This window comes from Solanum lycopersicum, chromosome 10 (assembly GCF_036512215.1).
Source record: "Solanum lycopersicum chromosome 10, SLM_r2.1".
Taxonomy (NCBI): Eukaryota; Viridiplantae; Streptophyta; class Magnoliopsida; order Solanales; family Solanaceae; genus Solanum; species Solanum lycopersicum.
In genome coordinates, this window is record NC_090809.1 from 60,585,542 (window position 1) to 60,605,998 (window position 20,457).

Sequence of the window (20,457 nt, forward strand, 5' to 3'; positions counted from 1 at the left end):
AAGAAAAAAAAAATTCCTTTACCAATTGTACACGCCTTTGACTGTTAAAAAAAAAATTAAATCATATCATATTATATTTTTCGAGAGTTAAATAAATTTTTTCAAAAATAAAATTTATATTTTTATAATTTATAATTTAAAATATATATGATAAATTTAAGATAGACTTATTTTAATCTTGTGTTAGTTATTATTTTTCTCCATTTCTCCTTAAATTGACAGCTCTCATTTGAAGATTCCAAATAGCACACAGCAAACCTTGAACCCCAGCAAAAACCTTTCCTCAAGTAAACTTTTCAAAGATTATAAATATCAAAAGATTTTCTTTTATTACAAAAAAAAAAGTTCATATTTTAAAGCTGTTTTATGTTGAAGAAAATGGTGTATTACCAGAGATATCATCAATGGAGAAAAGGGGATGTTCCTTTTGTTTGTGAAAACAGCAAAAGAGTAGCAAGACCTAAGCTTTTGTTTCTTGTTTTTCTATCTTTTATGTCTTTTAGCTTTATTTTAGCTCCTCTTTTCTTCCCATCTGCTCCTACTCTTTCTCTTTTATGTAAGTTTCTTTCTTTCTTCTCTCTTTTTTCAACTCTTTTTCTGCTTTGTTTCTCTTTTTTTAATGTTTTGTGGTGTATTTTGCAGATTCATTTGGTTTTGAAGATGAAGGGGTTGTTTCTACATCAGATGTATATGCTTCTGTTTGTTCCTCTGTCTCTAATGGTTAGTATTTAGTTGCTTTTATGTTCATCTGTTTTTTTTTTTTTTTGTATAATATTTGCTACAGCAGAAAGGGTGTTTTTTTTTCTTCTGAAGATTCCCAATTTTTTTGATAAAGTATGTTCGAAAATTTTCATCTTATCACCATAGGTGGTTTATAGGCTTTAGCCCTTTGATTGCTTTTGAAGAGGAAAGCAAGTTTCTTTCTTTTAAGATTTATAACATCTATTACTCCACCGTTTCAAATTTGTTTGTTTGGTTTTGACTTGATATGAACTTTAAAAAGTAAGAAACTTTTGAATCACGTGGTCATAAATAAGTAGAATGCACCAAATGTGATCTTAAGCTTGTTACGTGGAATGTTTGTGTTAATGAGTTGCCAAAAAAAAATTTTTTTTTTTAAATAGACTAAAAGGAAAAGTAAGATAAACAAATTGAAATAGAGTGGGATGTAGGATTATTTAGTTTGATGATTATAGAAAATGAGCTTATATGAAGAACTGGGGATTCATACGTACCAACCCCGACTTGTTTGGGAATGACGCATAGTTATTGATGTTATTTTGTTGTTGTTGTTGTTGTGTGTGTTGTAATCTGATATTGTTTTGAAAGGCATAGTTAGAGCACAATATCAATCTTAATGCTTGCTTTTTAGTTTTACCAACTTCTCTTTTTCAATTGTTGAGAGATTTTTTTTCATCATAATGTAGGGTCAATTTGCTGTGATAGAAGTAGCATTCGTTCCGATATCTGTGTGATGAAAGGGGATGTAAGAACAGATTCTGTTTCCTCCACAATTACCCTCTACAGAAGCAACGGTTATGGCAGTCAAGTTATTGGGGCCTCTGGTGAAAATGATGAGATATTCCAACACGAAAAGATTAAGCCGTATACTCGGAAATGGGAAAAAAGTGTGATGGACACCATTGATGAGTTGAACCTTGTTACAAAGGGAGAGAATTCTGCTATTCATCAGAAGTGTGATGTTCAACATGATGTGCCTGCTGTGTTCTTCTCTACTGGAGGTTACACTGGTAATCTTTACCACGAATTCAACGATGGGATTATGCCTCTTTACATAACTTCTCAGCATTTCAACAAGAAAGTTGTGTTTGTAATACTCGAGTATCATGATTGGTGGATCTCAAAGTACGAGAACATACTTCCTCACCTCACTGAATATCCTATTATCGACTTTAGAGGCGATAACAGGACTCATTGCTTCCCTGAGGCTGTAGTTGGTTTAAAGATCCACGATGAGCTAACTATTGATGCTTCATTGATGGGAACAAACAAGACCATTAGGGATTTCCGAGACATGCTTGACCGAGCTTATTTGCCTCGAATTAGAGGTTTGATCCAAGAAGAGGAACATGAAACACAATTGGATAAGAATATATCTGCTTTTTCACCGTCAGCTAAGACAAAGATAGAAACGACTGAAGAAAAGCTGGACGTGAAGAAACCTAAAGTAGTCATCATAGCTAGAAACGATTCAAGAGCTATACTCAATGAAGCTTCATTAGTTAAAATGGCACAAGGTATTGGGTTCCAAGTGGAAGTTTTGAGGCCTCAACGAACGACTGAGCTAGCAAGAATCTATCGAGCTCTTAATTCCAGTGATGTTATGATTGGAGTTCACGGTGCTGCTATGACTCATTTCCTTTTCATGAGGCCTGATTCTGCTTTCATCCAAATCATTCCGCTAGGAACAGATTGGGCAGCAGATACATACTATGGACTACCAGCAAGGAAGTTAGGTCTCAGGTACATTGGCTACAAAATCCTTCCACAAGAAAGCTCTTTGTACAACGAGTACGAGAAAACTGATCCTGTTCTTACAGACCCCGATAGTGTGAACAACAGAGGATGGGAGTTCACGAAAAAGATCTACCTTGATCGTCAAAATGTGAAGTTGAACCTTCGAAGGTTCCATAAGAGACTGCTTCGTGCGTATTACTATTCTATGGCAAAGAAGAATGGTCATCTTCATCATCAAAATCAGTAATCCTTTTCCATCTTTTCGGTTACTGGAGTGGACGGGAATTATCTCATTAGTTTATAGTTCTTAAGAGTTGTACATCAATACTCGCAAGAAAAAAAAAGCAACTTTTTTTTTGTATAGATCATTTTGCATTTGTTGTAAATCAAGTAGGAAAAATACATTTTGCTATATACTTCATTCACTTCATTTTTTTTTCTCCTAATGATTTGTGAAGTTGTGATTCTTTTGCAATTTATATGTTAGTTTGATTCTTATTCTTATTCTGGATATCTACTAGTACTTTGAGATAAAAGTCATGTCATAGTTGGTAAAGTTGTTGTCACGTTGAGAACCTTGTCATAATTGTTGAAGTTATTGTCATGCGATCACGGAAGTTATAGATTTGATTAGTAGAAATAGGTCCTCTTGTACGGTAGATCCTTTGTGGTTCTATGCTTTTCTGGTATCAAATTCACTATCACATTGAAAATACAACATAATCGTCACTTTTTTTCGTGTTTCATACTTCATGTTATTTATAATTCTAGATATTTTTTCCAATCAACATTGAGTTGGCTAACTTAATACTCTCAATACGATGATGTGTTTAACGCAATAAAGTGATAGTTTAAATCTGAAATACATCAAGTTATGATATTCACTTAGATATAAATAGAATAAGTAACGTATGAAACTCGAAAAAAAGCGTATTCTTTTTTGTCTCTACTTTCACAAATATAATTCCAGACAATTCTTTTATGACCTTTTAGTACTACTTTTTTACCAACGGTTGGGGCTTTGCCGCTGATTACCGACTCATAGACGCGACGGTGGAGTTCGAAATTCAATTCCCGACCACCGTGAAATGGAGGAACTGAGTCGGAGTACGGCGGTGGAGATGGAAACAACGATTGATGCAATCAATGACGATCTTCTCCATAACATCCTCTCTCGTCTTCCTGCCTTAGCCTGTGCAAACGCCGCTTGTGTTAACCGCTCATGGAACCTCATTATCACTAGCCTCCTCTCTCTCCCTAACCTCTCGTCTGCTCTATCTATCAATCCTTCTCTCCAGGTTCTAGTCTGAACTTATAATCGAGTTCATCTGAATTCTGTTTTTTCTACACCGAATATAAATTTATGCATAAGAATTCAGTAAAATTGCAACAATTAGGTCTAAATTCATAACTTTTGAAATGTACCAAGTTCACCTTTAAATTTGAAACTGTTTAGTTTAAATCCTGAATTCGCCTATGCTTACGAAGAATTGTTACATTTGCTTGAATTTCTCTAGAGTGAATGACTTACAAATTCAATTCTGATGTAGGATGCTGTAAATGAGGCTGTTGACAAGGTTTTGTCGAAACCTATTCGACCTCAGTTCGCCATTGCTTCCGTTGGTCCTTCTTTTAGCTTGCAACAAGCTCACCAGCTCGTATGTGCTCTTCTATCTTTTAAATTGATTAAAGATCATATGTATAGTTCCTTTTAAATCTATTTGCATTTTCAAACGCAAAAGTTATATTCTTGATTACATTAGAAATAAGCTCTATATGAAGTTGTATGATAATGGATGTTCTTATTTTGCAGATAACTGGAAAATTAGGGTCCAGAATTCCAATTGTTACTCTGATATCTCAAGGAATTTTCGGTTGCAATGCTGTTGATGATGAATTTAAAGAGGTCAGTTTAGAGGCTAAGACAAAAATAATTTTTGGGGTCAAATTTGTATGCTTTTGTTATGAGAATTGAAGATATTCTCCAGGTTCAATGGCAATTTATTGAGAATGACGAGGATCATCCTGATCATGTGAATGAGAACCATGGAGTTTTACTTACCGTTGGTTTCTTGCCAGGATTGAAAGTCAGTTTGATCCCTTTGTTATCGAAAACTCGGGTAACATTTTCCTTTAATATTACCCTAACATATTTTAGAAATAAATCTGTGATATTGAGAGGATGCTTAACTTTTACTGTGGAGTTGATTTCAAATTATGGAATTCAGTTTTATGAACTTCCTACTTGGGATATGAAACAAACTACTAGTTCCGATCTAAATGGAAATTGTGCTAACTTGATTTGTAATGGGTTAAATTAATTCGGTGAGCACAAATGTCAGGGAACTCAAGCACTTATGATTGATGAACTTGTGCGAAATATCAGGGAATGCTCGTCCTCTGTTTCTGGTTCCGCATCGCCGGTGGCTATTCTGTTATTTTCGGTAATCGGTTGTCTCATTATCTTTATTTTTATCTTTCTATCTAAAAGAAAGAAGCTTTTATCTTTACACGTCAAAGCAATGACACATTGTGGATATAGCAATAAATGTAGCCTAATGCCAATGGAATCAGGACGTGTACAACACGCACGCTAATCAGTTCACACTGGATTCCATTAAAAGTTGGGAACACTTTTGGAATTCGCTGCTTTCTGCTCTCTATTTGTAATTTAGCTGTTCTTTTGGGTTCATTTTAAATCTCATAAAAGTCATTTACATGTTGGTGGTAGGATCACGAAACTGACATGAAACCGGTTCTTCAAAAGTTGGGTAAGCTTTTACTTTCTAATCAACAAGCTTTCTTGCTTTCCTTTCATGATAAACTTTATAATCTTAAATTTACTGTTATCATAAATCGCCAACGTTTTAAGACAAAAAGGAGGCAGTCTTCTCTATTCGCTTCTGTGATAAACATTACGAAAACTCAAGTTATATTTCGTGCATTCTTTACCTTTTGTAGATTATGCCTTCTGCCAAGAGACTGTAATTGTGGGTGAAGGAGGTTCACAGTTCTTATATCAAGGGGAAGCTGCAGTAGACCATTCTAATGACGCAGAATACAGTTCCGCTGCTGTTGCTCTTTCCTTTCTCAGGGATACTGGCAATCCTCCTGGTATGCGTTGCTTCTCAGCTGAAACTTTGCAATTGAGCTTTAAATTGTAAACTGCTTTTGTTTCCAAATAGATTAGTTTCTTTAATTAATGAACTTATAATTTTACCTTAACAATAAAAAAAAATTAAAGAAGATAATAGTTTATTGAAGTGATGAGAAAACCTGTGTACACTCTAGAAGGTGTATACCGAAGTAAACAATACTACAAAAAGAAATGAGTAGGCTTCCAAGTGGAATAGGATTGACTAATGCTGTTGTGGTCTGTTGAGTTGTGATGCAGGCAAAGGCGAACCTAAGATTTGAGGACCGCGAGAGCATCAATATTATCTTAATTTAGGCGTTAGCAGAACTTTCAATGACAATTAACGATAATTTTGTATTCGTTTGGTCACTAATGGATTGAACAATACGGAAGATATTAAATATAAATATGTCTTATACTTGAACTTCACTTTGTTATAATAAGAGTATTGGATGGTCATGAGTTCGAATCCCTGATCTAGCAATTTTACTTTATGTTATAAATAAGCTCTTTAAATAAAAAGATTATTAAAAAACAATGAATTGGGGTTCTAGCCAGAACCAATCCCTAGTCGTGCGGGTGGGTGCTTTGGCTTACACCAACAGCCCAAGGTGCACTTCTGATCTCTCTATGGGTGCACAGTTAGTTATAAGTCTTTCAAGATATATATACACATGTTTTTCCTCTTAAAAACTTTGAAGGACTTGACATCTAACTTGTCTTGGTGCCTAACATCTTTGAAGTTCCCAATTCCATTGAATTTTTTCTTTTGATAAAACATCAAATTACCCATTGAATTACAAAGAAAGCAATAAATTTGACTCAACTTTTCAAATCAGATTAATTCCTTAACTAATAATGAACAAAAGAGTAGAAAGCAGACATCATCTCACTTATCCTTGTACATGTGCGTTAAATATGACGTGCTAATAAGTATTAAAGGACAAGAAAGGGATAAAAGACAATTTCCCAGCTACACTGAATGGGTATGACCTAGAACTATGTTGCTCTGATTCGGGTGTGGATGTGAGAGTCGGATAAATCCAAATTTTAAGATTTTAGGGGACATTCCGAGTATGGATATGTGTGCGGGAATTTGACTAAATTAAATTCAACATTACAAAAATAGTGTTATAAAGATATTCTAAGTTTGAGATATATTTTGTGATAAAGTTGCATGTATAATGTAAATTCAATCTTTCATTCTTCAAGATGGGATTACTCTTCCATTCCTCCTGTGAAGACAACAAAATATAAACTAAAGATTAAAAACATATTACAATAGAATAAATATAACTAAAAGAATCAAAAATAAATTGAAAGAAAATAACTAACCTCAGAACAAAGACAATAAAGATAAAGAATGTAACTTGAAATAAGATCACTTAAACAAAGTGAAAGTGGAAACTAGAATTTTTAAAATTTAAGACATAAACAAAGATATTAATCCATGATTTAGCTATTCATAATTAGTGAATCACATGATTAAATCAGTATTAAGTACACCAAGTAAAAATTCACTATTTAACAAAAAACAAGAGAGCATCTCAAGTTAAGTCATAACTCATAACTAACAGAACAAGAAGGTATTGTCAACTAGCAAGTTATTTTAGTTAGCTACTCTTATCACATCTTCTTCGACTTAAAAGTACAACGAATATTATCAAAAAAGTCTCAATGGCCGGGAATGAGATCTTTCTCCTCCTGCTCAAAGATTATTTTCTTAACCTTCTGGAAGAATCAAGTGCTCAGAGATTATTTCTTAACCAGAAATCAAATATATCCATAGCTGTAATTGACAGTCTGTGGACTTTTTTTTCTATTTTATCATTGCCTTGCTTTCTGATTACTCTGTCAAATTTCTGGGATGTTTATTATTGCTGCCATTTCTTTGGACTTGGAAGCAGGTGTAGGGGAAACTCAATTTCATGTAGTGCTAGCCCCTGGCATGGCCCAAATTGGGCCTACCTACAAGGCTGTCGCGGTCAGGGAGAGACCTAGAGACTTTTCTACTTGGCTCACGGCGAAAAGAGAAGCACAAGTTGAAAGTCTTGATGGTCTGACTATGTTCGATCAGATCTATGATGAGGTAAGATAAAATAAAAGTTAGAACTCGCTAGAATGCAATGTAAGGGTTAAGAGGATGGGACCTTAATAAGGCAATTTCTAAGATAAGATGGACGATTCGGCTGCCTTCCCCGCTAAAGACCTTTCCCGACGGTCGCTCAAGCATTTTCATGCAACAAGAAAGCAAAGCGTATCGTATCTTGCGCCATCCGAATAGGTTTCAAAGTAAGCAGTACGGCGCAACAGAGGGAACAACTTGTAATGTAGATTGTAGTCAGTTATTTAGATCCAACTATTTAAGTAGCTAGGATTAGAAAGAAGTAATCCACAGTTGGTTTTTCCCATGAAAGGAGAGGAAAGGAAAGAGTAGTGTATTTGAACACCGTCTCATTGTAATATGTTGTCTTCCGTTTCCCTTTGATACTTCCATCACAGCTAACTAACCAAGTCTTGAAATTGAGATAGTGCTGGGTTACGGAATCTTATAACTCCATCTCTTTATTTGACCCCCCAACACACACATAGAGGCACTGGCATCAGGCTAAAGAGCATGAGAAAAGAGGGCTGGTGGGTTTAGCAAGATGCACGTTTACATATTGGTCTTAGACACACCAAAATTTTCCACGTGTTAAATTCATATTCCTCAGGGGAAAGTGTTAGCCCCTTCCCACCCTCAAATACCCCCACCCACAAAATCCCAGACCATTCCACTCTGCCAGTTTGTACAAATCGAAGATGGCAATATCTTTTGACTCTTTGTCACATGGAAAAGGTATATTCTAAGTGAAGCAATGATAATCTAATTATATTTCTGATTGTAGGACATTCCTAAATGGTTTAGAAAGATTATTATGTGTGAAGCCTAGTATTTTGTGAAGGTACTACCTAGTTGGAGATAGTTGTCTTGTTTGCTTAAACATGATTCGGTTGAAGTTTGAAAAGGAGTAGTTGAAGTTGAATTGAAGATTGTTTTTTTCAAAATTGTTTAGTTAAGTAGCTTTAGTCAGTGCATATCGGAACAATGAAGATAATTCTCACTTTTCTTTCTGATTTCACTTCCACCAGTATGGAGGTGATCTTTATTGTTCTGCTCTCTATATTGGAGTTTCTAAAAGAAGAAAGTGCTCAATTGGGAAGGAAAAAGCAAGTTGGATATATTTGCAGGAATTCCATGAGGTTTTAAGGTAAGTTATAGTGCTAAAGCTTGATCCTTCTTTCAATGTGCAACTCATGATATTGAAATCTCATAGATTACATACATGGAGAAGGTCGTCTAAACTTTTCAATGCTCAAGCATTATTTATTTTTGAAAGTTCAAACTTCTTGTGGTTTTACTGGAAATAATATTTTTCTTTTATCAAGTATATCGTAAAATTAAATCATTTCAGCCTTGTGTTCAGTTCTAGTCTTAATTTTCATCGCGTTATTTGTTTGGGAGGTGGATAATGTGTAGAGCATGCTGGCCGTGAATAGAAGCATGAAGCCCTCCTATACTTTGGTTTTACTTCTTTATACCTGTGGATAAGCCTGTCAACATTAGTTGAAATTAAACAATGTTGAAGACCTATTTATGCTTTGTTTTCCTTTCATTTTGTAATTTAACATAAAATCTTGCAGAGGGGATGAGGAGTATCTGTATGTTAACGGTGTTGGAATCAGAAGTGGAGACTCCTTCCAATTCTACCTTGCGAATGCTAATGCTACACGTGATTCTTGCAACAATGCATCAAACAACATAACACGTCTGAAGCGAGATCTCGACCACCAAAATGCTGGTTGTTCTACCTATAAGAAGTCAGTTTTTGGTTGTCTTATGTTCTCTTGCTGTGGTCGTGGCGAGTTTTTTCTTCAACCTATCCTTGATTGCTCACCCTTCGTGGATAACTTTCCTGGGATTACTTTTTCTGGAACTTTTTCTGCTGCAGAAATTGCACGTGGAGATTTAAGCCAATATGGACCCGTGTCTGAAGAACGCAGCTCTCTACGCTGCTGTTTGCATGTGTATAGCACTGTCTACCTGATTATGTCATTCACCCCTGCATCACCATCGACATAATAGGTGCTGGAAGCATTATAATTTACATCTGTAGTTGCTACAGATCATGTTGCCATTGACATTTTATGATAGCACTATAGTTTATTTCAACAAAGCCATTGGAGCCTGTTCTACAGCCAAATTTGGCCTTTTACTTACTTTTAATCCTTCTGTTGTAACTTTATATTTATGTATATTAAGCTCCGGTCTATTTAGCACTTGAAACTTGTAAATGTCGAGTTTTACAAGTTGTGTTTTTGGTCGTGCATTCTGTTTGTAATTTTTTTTTTCTTTTTTGAAGTTGTGTGTGGGGAAGCCCCAAAAATAGGCTTGTCCTAATTTTTTGATTTTGAAAATATTTGAAATCAGAATTTCAAAATCTGACCAAATATCATGGTCAAACAAATGTTTGACTATAAAACTTTTAAAAGTTATAATCTAACACTAGCTAAGTTTTGTGGATTGTTCCAATACGTTGGTTTGTTTTGTGCAAGCAAAGAATTGGTCATAAAAAGAAGATAATTTCCTTGCATTTTTAAACTTTCCTTGATTTTCATCTCTTTCCTTTTCTCTTTACTTTAACAAAACAAGAAAGAAATTGCAAAATTTTCCTTTACTTTCCACTTCCCACTTTCCATAGTCACCACTTACCAAACAGGTTAAGCAACCAAAGTAACAGGCTTTCTCACTAAAAGAGGAAAGAAGAATTAACCTAAATAATCGCCAACTCAACCACTTAAACTAAAAATAGTCGACAGATATATAATATGTATATGCTTCACGTACCATATGTATATAATCAAAGATATATAATATGTGTATGCTTCACGTACAATATGTATATAATCAAAGAATAATTTATGTGTACTAGTTTTAACAAAAGTAAACGGTGAATCTGACTGGCTATTTGTGTAAAGATCCCTTTACTCTTTGAAAATGAAAAGTTTGGCAAGAATGAGGATACTAAATCTGTATGGTATTATCTTTGTCTCATATTAGTTGTCCACTTTCTTCTTTACACATTAATGGTGAAGTCATGATTTTTAGTATAAGGTTCAGAATATGAATCAGTATACACGTGAACTAGTTGAAGTTGGTTTAACATATACTCCCCTCTATCCCAATTTATGAGGTACTTTTCGTTTTTCTAGAGTTAAACAGTTTAAGTTCGATTGGGAATTTGGGCATAAAATCTTCAATTTTTTTGAAATTAAATTTCTATATTTGTAAACTACATAAAAAGTCACAATAATCAATAATTCAAATTGTTTAAATGATTTATGAAAAATTGACGGTCAAAGATAGACTTGATTAAATTTCGAAATCCGAAAAATTTCAAATAAAATAAAATGGAGGGGTAATATATATACATTGAATTTTTTTAAAAATAAAATATAGGCCCAAGCTGGCTTCGCCCATGTTACAACAACAATAAAATAACCAGTGAAATCCACAAATAATGTTTGGTAAGGATAAAATATACGCAGACTTTACTGCTACCTCGTGAAGGTAAAATGAGTGTTTCCAAAATACTTTTCACCCCTTTATATCTTTCTTGGAAATCGTATAATTATTTATAGAAAAATGAACAACTAATATCGAAAGGTGAAATAATCTAAACATTCTTTTTATAGAAAAGAGAAAGAATCCATAAATGGGAAAACCAGAAGTGCAAGACGGCAAAACCATATTTAATGTACCTTACCACATTTAGAAAATTCAATATTTCCTTCCAATATTTTCCCTTCCAAGTAAGGTAATACTATTAATTAATTACCATTTACCAAAAAAATTCAACTTAACCATAACATTATTTCTATATAATACATGATGAATCAGTTCACATTGACAATTATATAACATCCATTGTATTTTTATTTTTTAAAAAAAAATTAAACCAAAACTCTTCTTAATCTTGTTCTTCCTCTCTTATTTTATTTTATTTTTCTTAGGGTTTTTTGAAACTTTGTAATTAAAAAATAAAAATGGGAAGAGGGAAAATAGAGATGAAGAAAATTGAAAATATAAGTAGTAGACAAGTAACATTTTCAAAACGAAGAGCTGGACTTTTTAAGAAAGCTGAAGAATTGTCTGTTCTTTGTGATGCTGAAATTGGTGTTATTGTTTTCTCTAATACTGATAGGCTTTATAAATTTGCTAGCTCCAAATCCAGGTATACGTTTCGATTATCATATTATTTGTTGTTGTGTTACTGTTTCTTTTTATTTATTATAGTTTCTTTGGTACTATACGTCTTTCTCTTACTTGCTTTGAAATGTCTTATTTGAGTCGAGAGTTTATCAGAATTCAACTTTATATCTGCATAAGATAAAATCTGCGTACATCTCTTTCCTTATTGGTTTTTTGGCAAGGATGAATTTTATCGGTCGATAATCAATTACTATTCATTAGTAAAAGGGATTGACTTGATTGGAGAGCCTAAACGATATTAAAAATAAATTTACTAATGATAAATAGCTTCTATATATTGGTGAAAGATGTAGAACAATCGAGTTAATTTTCACTTAATACTTTTTAATATCGAATGAAAATATAAAAAGTGTTCGATCTACGAGCACCTATTCCTATATAAAAAAAAAAAGTACACATTTGGAGTGCTGATTTTTTTTTTTACTTTTCATTTTATTTGTTGTTTAATTTGAGATTTGTTTTGTTATTTATTTGAATTATTAAAGGAATTAATTTTTTTTTTTGGGTAACATCTTGAGAGTTAGGTAAGGTGATTGTGATTAATCCATTTTTTGGGAACTTATTAGATATATTATATATACATTTTCATTTTTTGGTTAATAAGTAATAATTTGTCCTTTAATTTGACTATTGTTCCTTTATGTTAATATGTGTTTGTGCAGTATGGAAAAAATTGTGGAGAGATATAACAGTTCTTCACATTCATTTGAGCATCCTATGATCGAAAATGTGGTAGAGGTATTAAATTATAACTTAATTAATTAATTAATTAATATTGAAGTAATTAGTCAATAATTTGCTTAATATTTCCTTTCATTAATTTCAGCCTGAATTGAATTCCTTGAAAGCTGAAGTTGCAAAATTACGAAAGGCTACCGGGTAAGCTCTTTCAAGATCGTTACTTTCTTTGTTTTAATTTACGTGATATCTTTTAAATTTTGAAAATAAAATAATTTTTTCTTTAATCTCGGGTTTTCATGTCTTTCAAATTATCAATTGTTATGTATTATAGTACTTTTTATATAGTTTTCAAATATGTTAAATTCATAATTAACAATTTTGACTCTCGAAATTTAAACACTACTATATTAATTTGACTCTTGAAAAGCTCGATTGATTTGAGCTAAATATGTAGCCTTGAATGACCTATGATAACTTTTTAAAAATATTTTTAAATTTTATATTATTTGATATGTTATATATAACAGTAATAAATAAATAAAAAATAGTCTTCTTGCTTTTTTTGATAATTAAAAAAAGTTATAAGAAAATTAACCCAAAAAAAAAAGGTTAGAGTTGGACGGATTTTGACATGATTCGATTCGTTTACCCATCTTGATCCATCATCTCGACTTAAATAATGTATGAGGAAATTAATATTAACTCTGTTTATTTTAAAACGTCTAAATTTAGCTGATATATCCATTTAATACATCAATTGTCAATATATATAAATTAAATCGATCGAATATTTTACATATTTTTAAAGAAGGATGATGGGGAAAGAACTTGATGGCCTGGACTTCAAAGAGTTGCAGCAATTAGAGCATCAACTAACTGAAGGCATTTTATCTGTTAAGAATAAGAAGGTAATTAATCAATATTAATTATTGCTAATTAAATCATCTTTTGAAAATATGTCTATAATTTTTCAGGAACAAGTACTATTGGAGCTACTTGAAAAATCAAATCTGCAGGTACACTTTAATTATAGTAATTACATATATTAATCTTTTGAAATTAAATTAGATGGAGGAATATTTTAGCAAAAAAAAAAAGGGAGACAATGTGTTATATTAAATTATGTTTCATCAGTACGAAGGCAAAAATACGAGATGATTTTTTTATATATGTTCAAATCTTGATGGATGGAAGAGAAAATACATGTTAAATTATAAATTATATATATATCAATTGTATGAATTCAAAATTGGGAACTTAAACAAATACTTTTTTATTTTAATTGTTTTTAATTTTTTCGAATATTGATTATGGTCTACTATTTTGATTTTTTTTAATTATTATTTTTAATGTAAGATTGAGGAGCTTGGCCACAAATCATGTAATCATTATCCTGAAAATTATGAAGCAGCAAGGAAAATTTCTGGTGGAAATACAACAGTAATTTGTGATTTTAAATCAGTTGAAGAAGAAAATTCAGACACTTCTTTGAGCTTAGGGTAATGTAAACTCAACTTTTTCTTTCTGTTTTTTCCTTTCTTATTACGAAAAAGTCGTACTTCAAGGGGTGTGATATAGACAGTCTATCCTAACTGCAAACATTAGTGATTGTTTCACTACTCGAACCCCACGTGAAAATAACTTTATTATTGCTCCAAGACTCTCTGTTGACTAAAAAAAATATATACATATATATATATATACCTCACAAGATATACTAACATCGTATGATTTATATATAATTACTTATAGTAAATTTTTTTTTTTCATTTGTGCAGACTATCAGTTGCTACAAGTCAGAAGAAAAAAAATCCACAGATTGAATGCACTTCAAATGATTCTGAGAATCTAATGATTTTAGATTAATATTTTCTTGAATACAAACTCACATTTTTCATAATATTTATTGTTTTTTGTTTATGTCTATAGGCATTTTGCCCTACCTATAGTTCTGTTTACTAGAACTAGAATGTTGTAAGACCATCACATGAATGTTGTGTATTTTTTTATTTTCTGTTCGAAGTTTGATATCCGCTTTTGAGACTGATTAATTACGAGTTTGTTTCATGTATGATTTATTTAAAGATATATCTTTTTTATCATAATGTTTTCCATTTTCATGGCTCAAATTTAAAGACTTGAGAAGCCTCAAGAATATAAGTTCAATCTTTGACAAGGTTCAAAAAAAGGATTGGCCATTGATAAGCCAAGCTTCCATTGTTACTTTTTCACTGAATATATTATTGCTATCGTACTAAAATCCATCAATTATTATTAACTCAAATAAAAGGATAAAACATTTGGATTTAGAAGTTTGTAGTAAGTTGCATCATTTCATGGCACCTCTGCACTAAATCGAAAAACTAACATGCCACATCAACAACATAAGCGGTGTAATCCCATAAGATCTAGAAAGGGTAGCACGTACACAAACCCTACCTTAAACGATAAACGATAGAAAGACTGTTTCCAATAGATCCTCAGCTTAAGTAAAAGCATTACAACGCGGTTCAAAAAATAAAATGAACTGTAAACACAATAGGGAAAAAAAAAATCACTATTCTAATTCCCGACTCTAGATTCTGAATTCGCATGTCTCCTTGCCCAAGTAGGGTCCAACCTTAGTAAGCAAAAACGCAGCAATATGTTGTTCTAATTATAATTGCAAAGCTATTCCCCTGTCAATATTGTTATGCAGACTACCAGGTCGTGAGTCTTTTCCGAGGGATGTTTTCTATTTACATTTCCATATCTTAGAAAGAACGGCTAAACGATCATGACCAGATAGCATAGGTTTAGATTAAACCGATAATACAACATGGCCAAAAAATTGGGCTAGACAGAAAATACAACATTTCTTTGTTAGTACTCATACCGCCTTAGGTTGGATTTGCTCAAAGTCGAAAACCTCAAACATGAGGCGTCTTACATCTGGCTTTCCATATATAGCGTAAGAGAGTCCATGGATAGCTTGTTGAACGGAAGTTGTAGCCGGATTCCTGAGCCTACGATTGTGCTCGAATGCATCCTGAACCTCCTCACTGTATATGATAAAGCGATGAAGATTCTTTTCTCGCAAATATCTTCCACAGAATTTGTTCATCACAACACGGCGGTGTCTCTCCTGCAGCCATCTCCCAGGAGCATCGAGATGCTTCATAAGTAACCTTTCCGCCATTACCAAATCCTGCATCATGAGATGGAAACTATCAACGTTTTCTACAATCAAACTTGATGCTTAGCAAACTGAGCTGGTTCAAGATTAATGGTCCTTTAACTAGAGTGAAGTGGTACTTTTTCCTGTCGATTAACAGAAAAGTGGCTTCATGTTCCTGTATTGAGATTGTGTACCAAACACAAACTAGAAAATGGAACAAAAAAGGCAACGGAACCAAATAAATCTGACTGAAACATTATTATTACACATACCTGGATTTTTTGGCCAAGATACTCGAGCCGCTCAAAGCAAAACCTTGGATGCTCAAATTTGTATTTTGACGGGTGCAAGAAAGCGAGCTGCAGTTTATATAGCACAAAAATGCACAGTATAGGTTAGTTTTTGCAATACTCATTGATAGACATATGGAAAGAGACATCATGATACTGATATACAAACAAACACCATAGACAACGAGATGTAAATCAAAATGGAGTAAAAGAATTTAAGTTCTTTCTAAAAGGAGGGGAACAATAACATAAAGCTGGGTGAACAACAAAATTGGATTTGATAATCGACTTCCGCAAGATGGTTAATGTTGCATGGCATTAATAATTACAAAAGGCTAAAAAGGAACTTACACTGCAAAGGCATATGCAGTTTGTACTCGTACTATAACTCCTCATTTGTTAAACGTTTTACTAAGTTTAGAATTTCAAAACCATACAAGCAATTATTTTTTGATATGGTAATTTGCTCCCTTGGTGACTCGAACTAACAAAAAGTAGTTATTTTTACATATTCCCCAGAGGTTGTTGTGTACGTTTGAACACAACCTGAAGAGTAATACCTGTAAACCAAGTCCAAGTTCAATGTTTCTGGCTTCAGTAATCTCAGGAATTCTATCATTCATAGCCAATGGGTAACCCAGTGTCTGCATAACTTGAGGTCTGCTCGTATAATCCCATACATTACCACGGAACCTATGCATGCCTGGTGGAACACACGCCCTAAAAACCCTTGGGTGCGCAAAAAGAGCATCCTCTGGAGGCTGTCAATCATAAACACAGAAATGAATAAGCATTTGAATTCAGATGGTCATTTCCTTTCTTCAAGTTGCAATTGTTTGCACTGATATATTTGAGTTCATATTAAGGTGAATAAAAATACATTAATATGCAGGATGTACAAGCACCGATATACAAGAAGTATACCAAGAGAGTAGAAAACATATCAAAAATATATCAAGAGATTCACGTATGTACCAGGTACACTAGCTTTTGGCATATGATTCTCAACATTTACAATGCGCCCAATACCAGTAAAGGGACTTATTCCTTCTCCCTACTTTTTAATAAGGTAAATTTGAAGAGTTAAAAAAGGCATCAAGAGAGTTTTGAAAGTTGCGAACTGAAGTTACATTCTTTCTACCTACTCTTTGCCTTGTTTTTCTTCAAAAGGAGGCTAAAATTGTTGCTTATTGCAGTGTTTTAAGTTATTAGGCTTTAATCCAAAAAAGATGACTCTTTAAGATCGAGTGAGTAAATTATACATTTACATGAGATAAAAGATTCAGATCTTGCCTTGTAAGTAGCAACATCTTGCCAGCTAAGCTTTCTGCCTTCAAATTCTACTGAGACATAGTCTACATCTTCCAACTGTCTTCTCAATTTGGGCTGGCAGTCTTCAGCCTCAGGATCCATTCCAAACACTTCAAATAGGACCCGATAAACTTCAGGCATTCCAAAACACAAGTATATTGCTCCAAACAAAGCCCAGAACACAGATCTGCCAAGACAATCATGGAATCCAAGCCAGTATGAGAAAGTGAAAGTAGATAGATAACTAATTAGCATCACCGAAAAACAAAAACCATGCGGATAAAAAAGATCAGGACACTGAAGAGCATCATAACACAGGTTCTAACAAATGAGAATTCTTCTTTGAAATATATCCATTACCATTATATAAGTGGGAAGTTTCAAAGTGAAGTATTGATACACAAAAATATCCATGTAAGGTTGATGAGCCGTTGTATCTTAAAATGCATTCTTTGACATTAATAAACAAAGAAGTAAAAATCTTTTAAACAACTAATCGTCAGATCTTGCAAGTTAGTGAAAAATATGTAATACTATTTGATAATAATGTGAAATAAGAAAAATATCAAAATACCACTAACAATATAAAGTAGACTCCTAATCCAGCACCACAGTAAACATTCTACAATTACAGTTCATCCCACTAGAATAGGCTGGACAAATCACGTTCAAACATATTGTGTTGCAAGGATTTTTGTTTCAAACAAAAAATTTAGAATATGTGGTCCAAAATTCTATAATTTCTGCATTGTACTCGTGCAGTGCCCCTACTTGTGGACTAGTTACATAACAGTTTAAATTTCAAAGTATAACATAATTTGGCAATGGAAGAAATCTTCTTCAAGAGGAATTCTTGTTTGTTCATTATGATGTCTTCAAAAATGGGACGGCAGCTGTTGAAACTCGTGAACCAGAATGACCTCTTAATACATAAATAGCTTAATGCATCCTAACCTCTTATAGGGACATGGATTAAAAGGTTGATACATCTACTTTTATCACTAATCAGATCAAGACTATATGAAAACAACTTTTTCAAGACTAAGTTGACCCACTAGGTACACAGTCTTGATGAAAGTTCTTCTCTTCCTAACAACATCACATTCTTTTGTGTTCTGCAGAATTATTGTGATACTTCCACTCCATGTACTATTATCATAAAACAATGTTTTAGTCATTGCCATATCCTGCACCTAAGCCTACTTGGATTGTGTAATAAACCTCATACTTTAGGAAGTAAAACCATAGACAATGGTGTTTAGAGGTCGATCATTATTTTCTTTCTTCAACTAAGAAACGCTACATTAGCAAGATTATCAAGGAAAGAAGTAAGAAACCAGTATCTACTGTTGACTGCTCAGAAGTGGGGGAATATAGTGTTGCTGAAGTGTAATGCATACACAAGGATTACTAATAAATAGCTCAAGAGTATGACATGACGAAACAAAACCAAATGAATACAATTACACAGTTCCACCTAAAAAATGTGCAAGTACATGAAATGATGAATTAAAACTAATAGAGTTCAGAGATTTTCTACGCTATGTATCCAACTGAATTTAAAATAGCAACAATCAAATGCCAATCAAAGAACCAAGATATCAACTTACTTGACCGGCGGTTCCCTATCCAATCTTTTCAACTTATCCATATCATCATATGGGAAAATCAAATTCTGCAAGCTTGCATTTTTAATCCACCTAGGCATATACCTTTTCCCAATCAACGCATACACCCTTTCCCTCATTGGACCAGGAGACTCCCTAGGATACCTCTGCAAGAAAAACTCGCACATCGCCAATTCAAGAACATATTCCCCTAAAAAACCCAATCTTGAATGTCCTGACCTTACATGCCTAGCATTAGTCCTCTCACACTTAGGATGTTGAAATGCTAAATACAACAAAGTATCAAATTGTTTAGCTGGATTATCATCCCCATAACTTTCAGAACTCTCTAAAGGGTACCCTAAACACTGTTTAGCTTCAATCAAATACTCATCAATCCAAGTTTTATCAGCATTATTAAGTCTTGAACATGGTAAACAAGAACTCAAAAGTGGAAATGACTTTAAAGACAATTGTGGGCTATTGAGAAATCTTTCAGCTAACTTAGCATCATCTAAAGGGGGTTTTAGTATGAATCTTTTGGGGGGTACTTTTCTCTTGGGGGATACTACTTTTTTACGCTCAGCTAATTCTTTGAGAAGTCTTTGGGGACTATTTTGAGGGAGCCCTTTTGGGTCTACTGCAACTGCTAAAAGATGAAATCTTGGACCAAAATTGGAACTTTTTACATGGGTTTTTATAGAAAAGTGTGACAATGAAGATGAGAAGGAGAGATCAAATGAGTTTGGTTTGAAAGATGAACATAATTCCATAGTTATGTATAATGAAAAGGGTGTCTGAGAAACTTGCTGAAATTGATAAAATTGATGAAAATTAAGATTTTTCCAGAATTTGAAGGAGGTTTTTGCAGGGTTTTTGGTAGAGAAGATAGAAACAGGAAACAGAGAAGGGGATAAGGGCAGACGATAGGTTGAGGAGAATCGGGTCGAATTAGGATCTGGTTTTGGATCCATTTTTCGGGTCAAGTTATTTTTGACAACCTTTGCATTTCTAAATTATTGTGGTATCTAGATCCGTTTTCGCATATCTCAATTAATTCAATTAGATATCTGTTACTTTCTACTAACAACAAGTATCACGTTATTTTGTCCATCAAAGATATGATAAATAAGAAAAATCGTTTAATGCTTTCTTTTTTGTTTAGATTTAAAGTGATTTTTGTATCTATTTCAATAATACTATTGTTTCATATTACTATGAAAAAAGAGTCGAGAAAAATATACACCTCTTTAGGGATGAAAAACAATGATATACACTTTTATTTGGTATTTTGACCTAATTTCTTTTTTTCTATCTTTATTTGTTTCAGTATAGTTAAGTTATCAAGAATCTACTGGAAATAGTCACTCTCCAACCTTATAAGATAAATTAAGACCACGTAATTACGTAAACACCACGTCTTCATATTCTATTTATGAAATTTAAATAAATATGTTGTTATTGTTGATCGTTCCATCTTTTAA

At 33.1% G+C, this 20,457-nt stretch overlaps 4 protein-coding genes across 5 annotated transcripts; 3 read left to right on the plus strand and 1 right to left on the minus strand.

Moving 5' to 3' along the window:
• LOC101252830 (xylan glycosyltransferase MUCI21) lies at positions 1-2,908 on the plus strand. The gene is made up of 3 exons (XM_004249206.5): positions 1-556; positions 643-720; positions 1,428-2,908. The coding sequence occupies exons 1-3, from the start codon at positions 367-369 to the stop codon at positions 2,723-2,725; spliced, it is 1,566 nt and encodes a 521-aa protein (XP_004249254.1). The 5' UTR covers positions 1-366; the 3' UTR covers positions 2,726-2,908.
• Positions 2,909-3,145: 237 nt separating this feature from the next.
• Positions 3,146-9,982, plus strand: LOC101253141 (F-box/LRR-repeat protein At5g63520). 2 transcript variants are annotated; one of them, XM_004249207.5, is made up of 10 exons: positions 3,146-3,776; positions 4,029-4,136; positions 4,292-4,384; positions 4,467-4,598; positions 4,821-4,922; positions 5,210-5,249; positions 5,440-5,592; positions 7,522-7,703; positions 8,747-8,865; positions 9,299-9,982. In XM_004249207.5, the coding sequence occupies exons 1-10, from the start codon at positions 3,567-3,569 to the stop codon at positions 9,735-9,737; spliced, it is 1,578 nt and encodes a 525-aa protein (XP_004249255.1). In that variant the 5' UTR covers positions 3,146-3,566; the 3' UTR covers positions 9,738-9,982. The 2 variants fall into 2 exon arrangements, with proteins under 2 accessions (XP_004249255.1, XP_010312123.1); XM_010313821.4 differs by having other exon boundaries at positions 3,400-3,776; positions 7,519-7,703.
• A 1,596-nt stretch (positions 9,983-11,578) lies between these two features.
• Positions 11,579-14,659, plus strand: LOC101259101 (MADS-box transcription factor 23-like). The gene is made up of 7 exons (XM_004249705.5): positions 11,579-11,889; positions 12,590-12,665; positions 12,754-12,806; positions 13,417-13,516; positions 13,583-13,624; positions 13,965-14,107; positions 14,387-14,659. Exons 1-7 carry the CDS (start codon positions 11,702-11,704, stop codon positions 14,472-14,474), a joined length of 690 nt encoding a protein of 229 aa, XP_004249753.1. The 5' UTR covers positions 11,579-11,701; the 3' UTR covers positions 14,475-14,659.
• Positions 14,660-15,048: 389 nt separating this feature from the next.
• Positions 15,049-19,962, minus strand: LOC101253437 (ribonuclease III domain-containing protein RNC1, chloroplastic). The gene is made up of 5 exons (XM_004249208.4): positions 18,977-19,962; positions 17,349-17,553; positions 16,616-16,816; positions 16,038-16,124; positions 15,049-15,795 (listed from the first exon to the last, which is right to left on the minus strand). Exons 1-5 carry the CDS (start codon positions 19,945-19,947, stop codon positions 15,478-15,480), a joined length of 1,782 nt encoding a protein of 593 aa, XP_004249256.3. The 5' UTR covers positions 19,948-19,962; the 3' UTR covers positions 15,049-15,477.
• Positions 19,963-20,457: the final 495 nt, after the last annotated feature.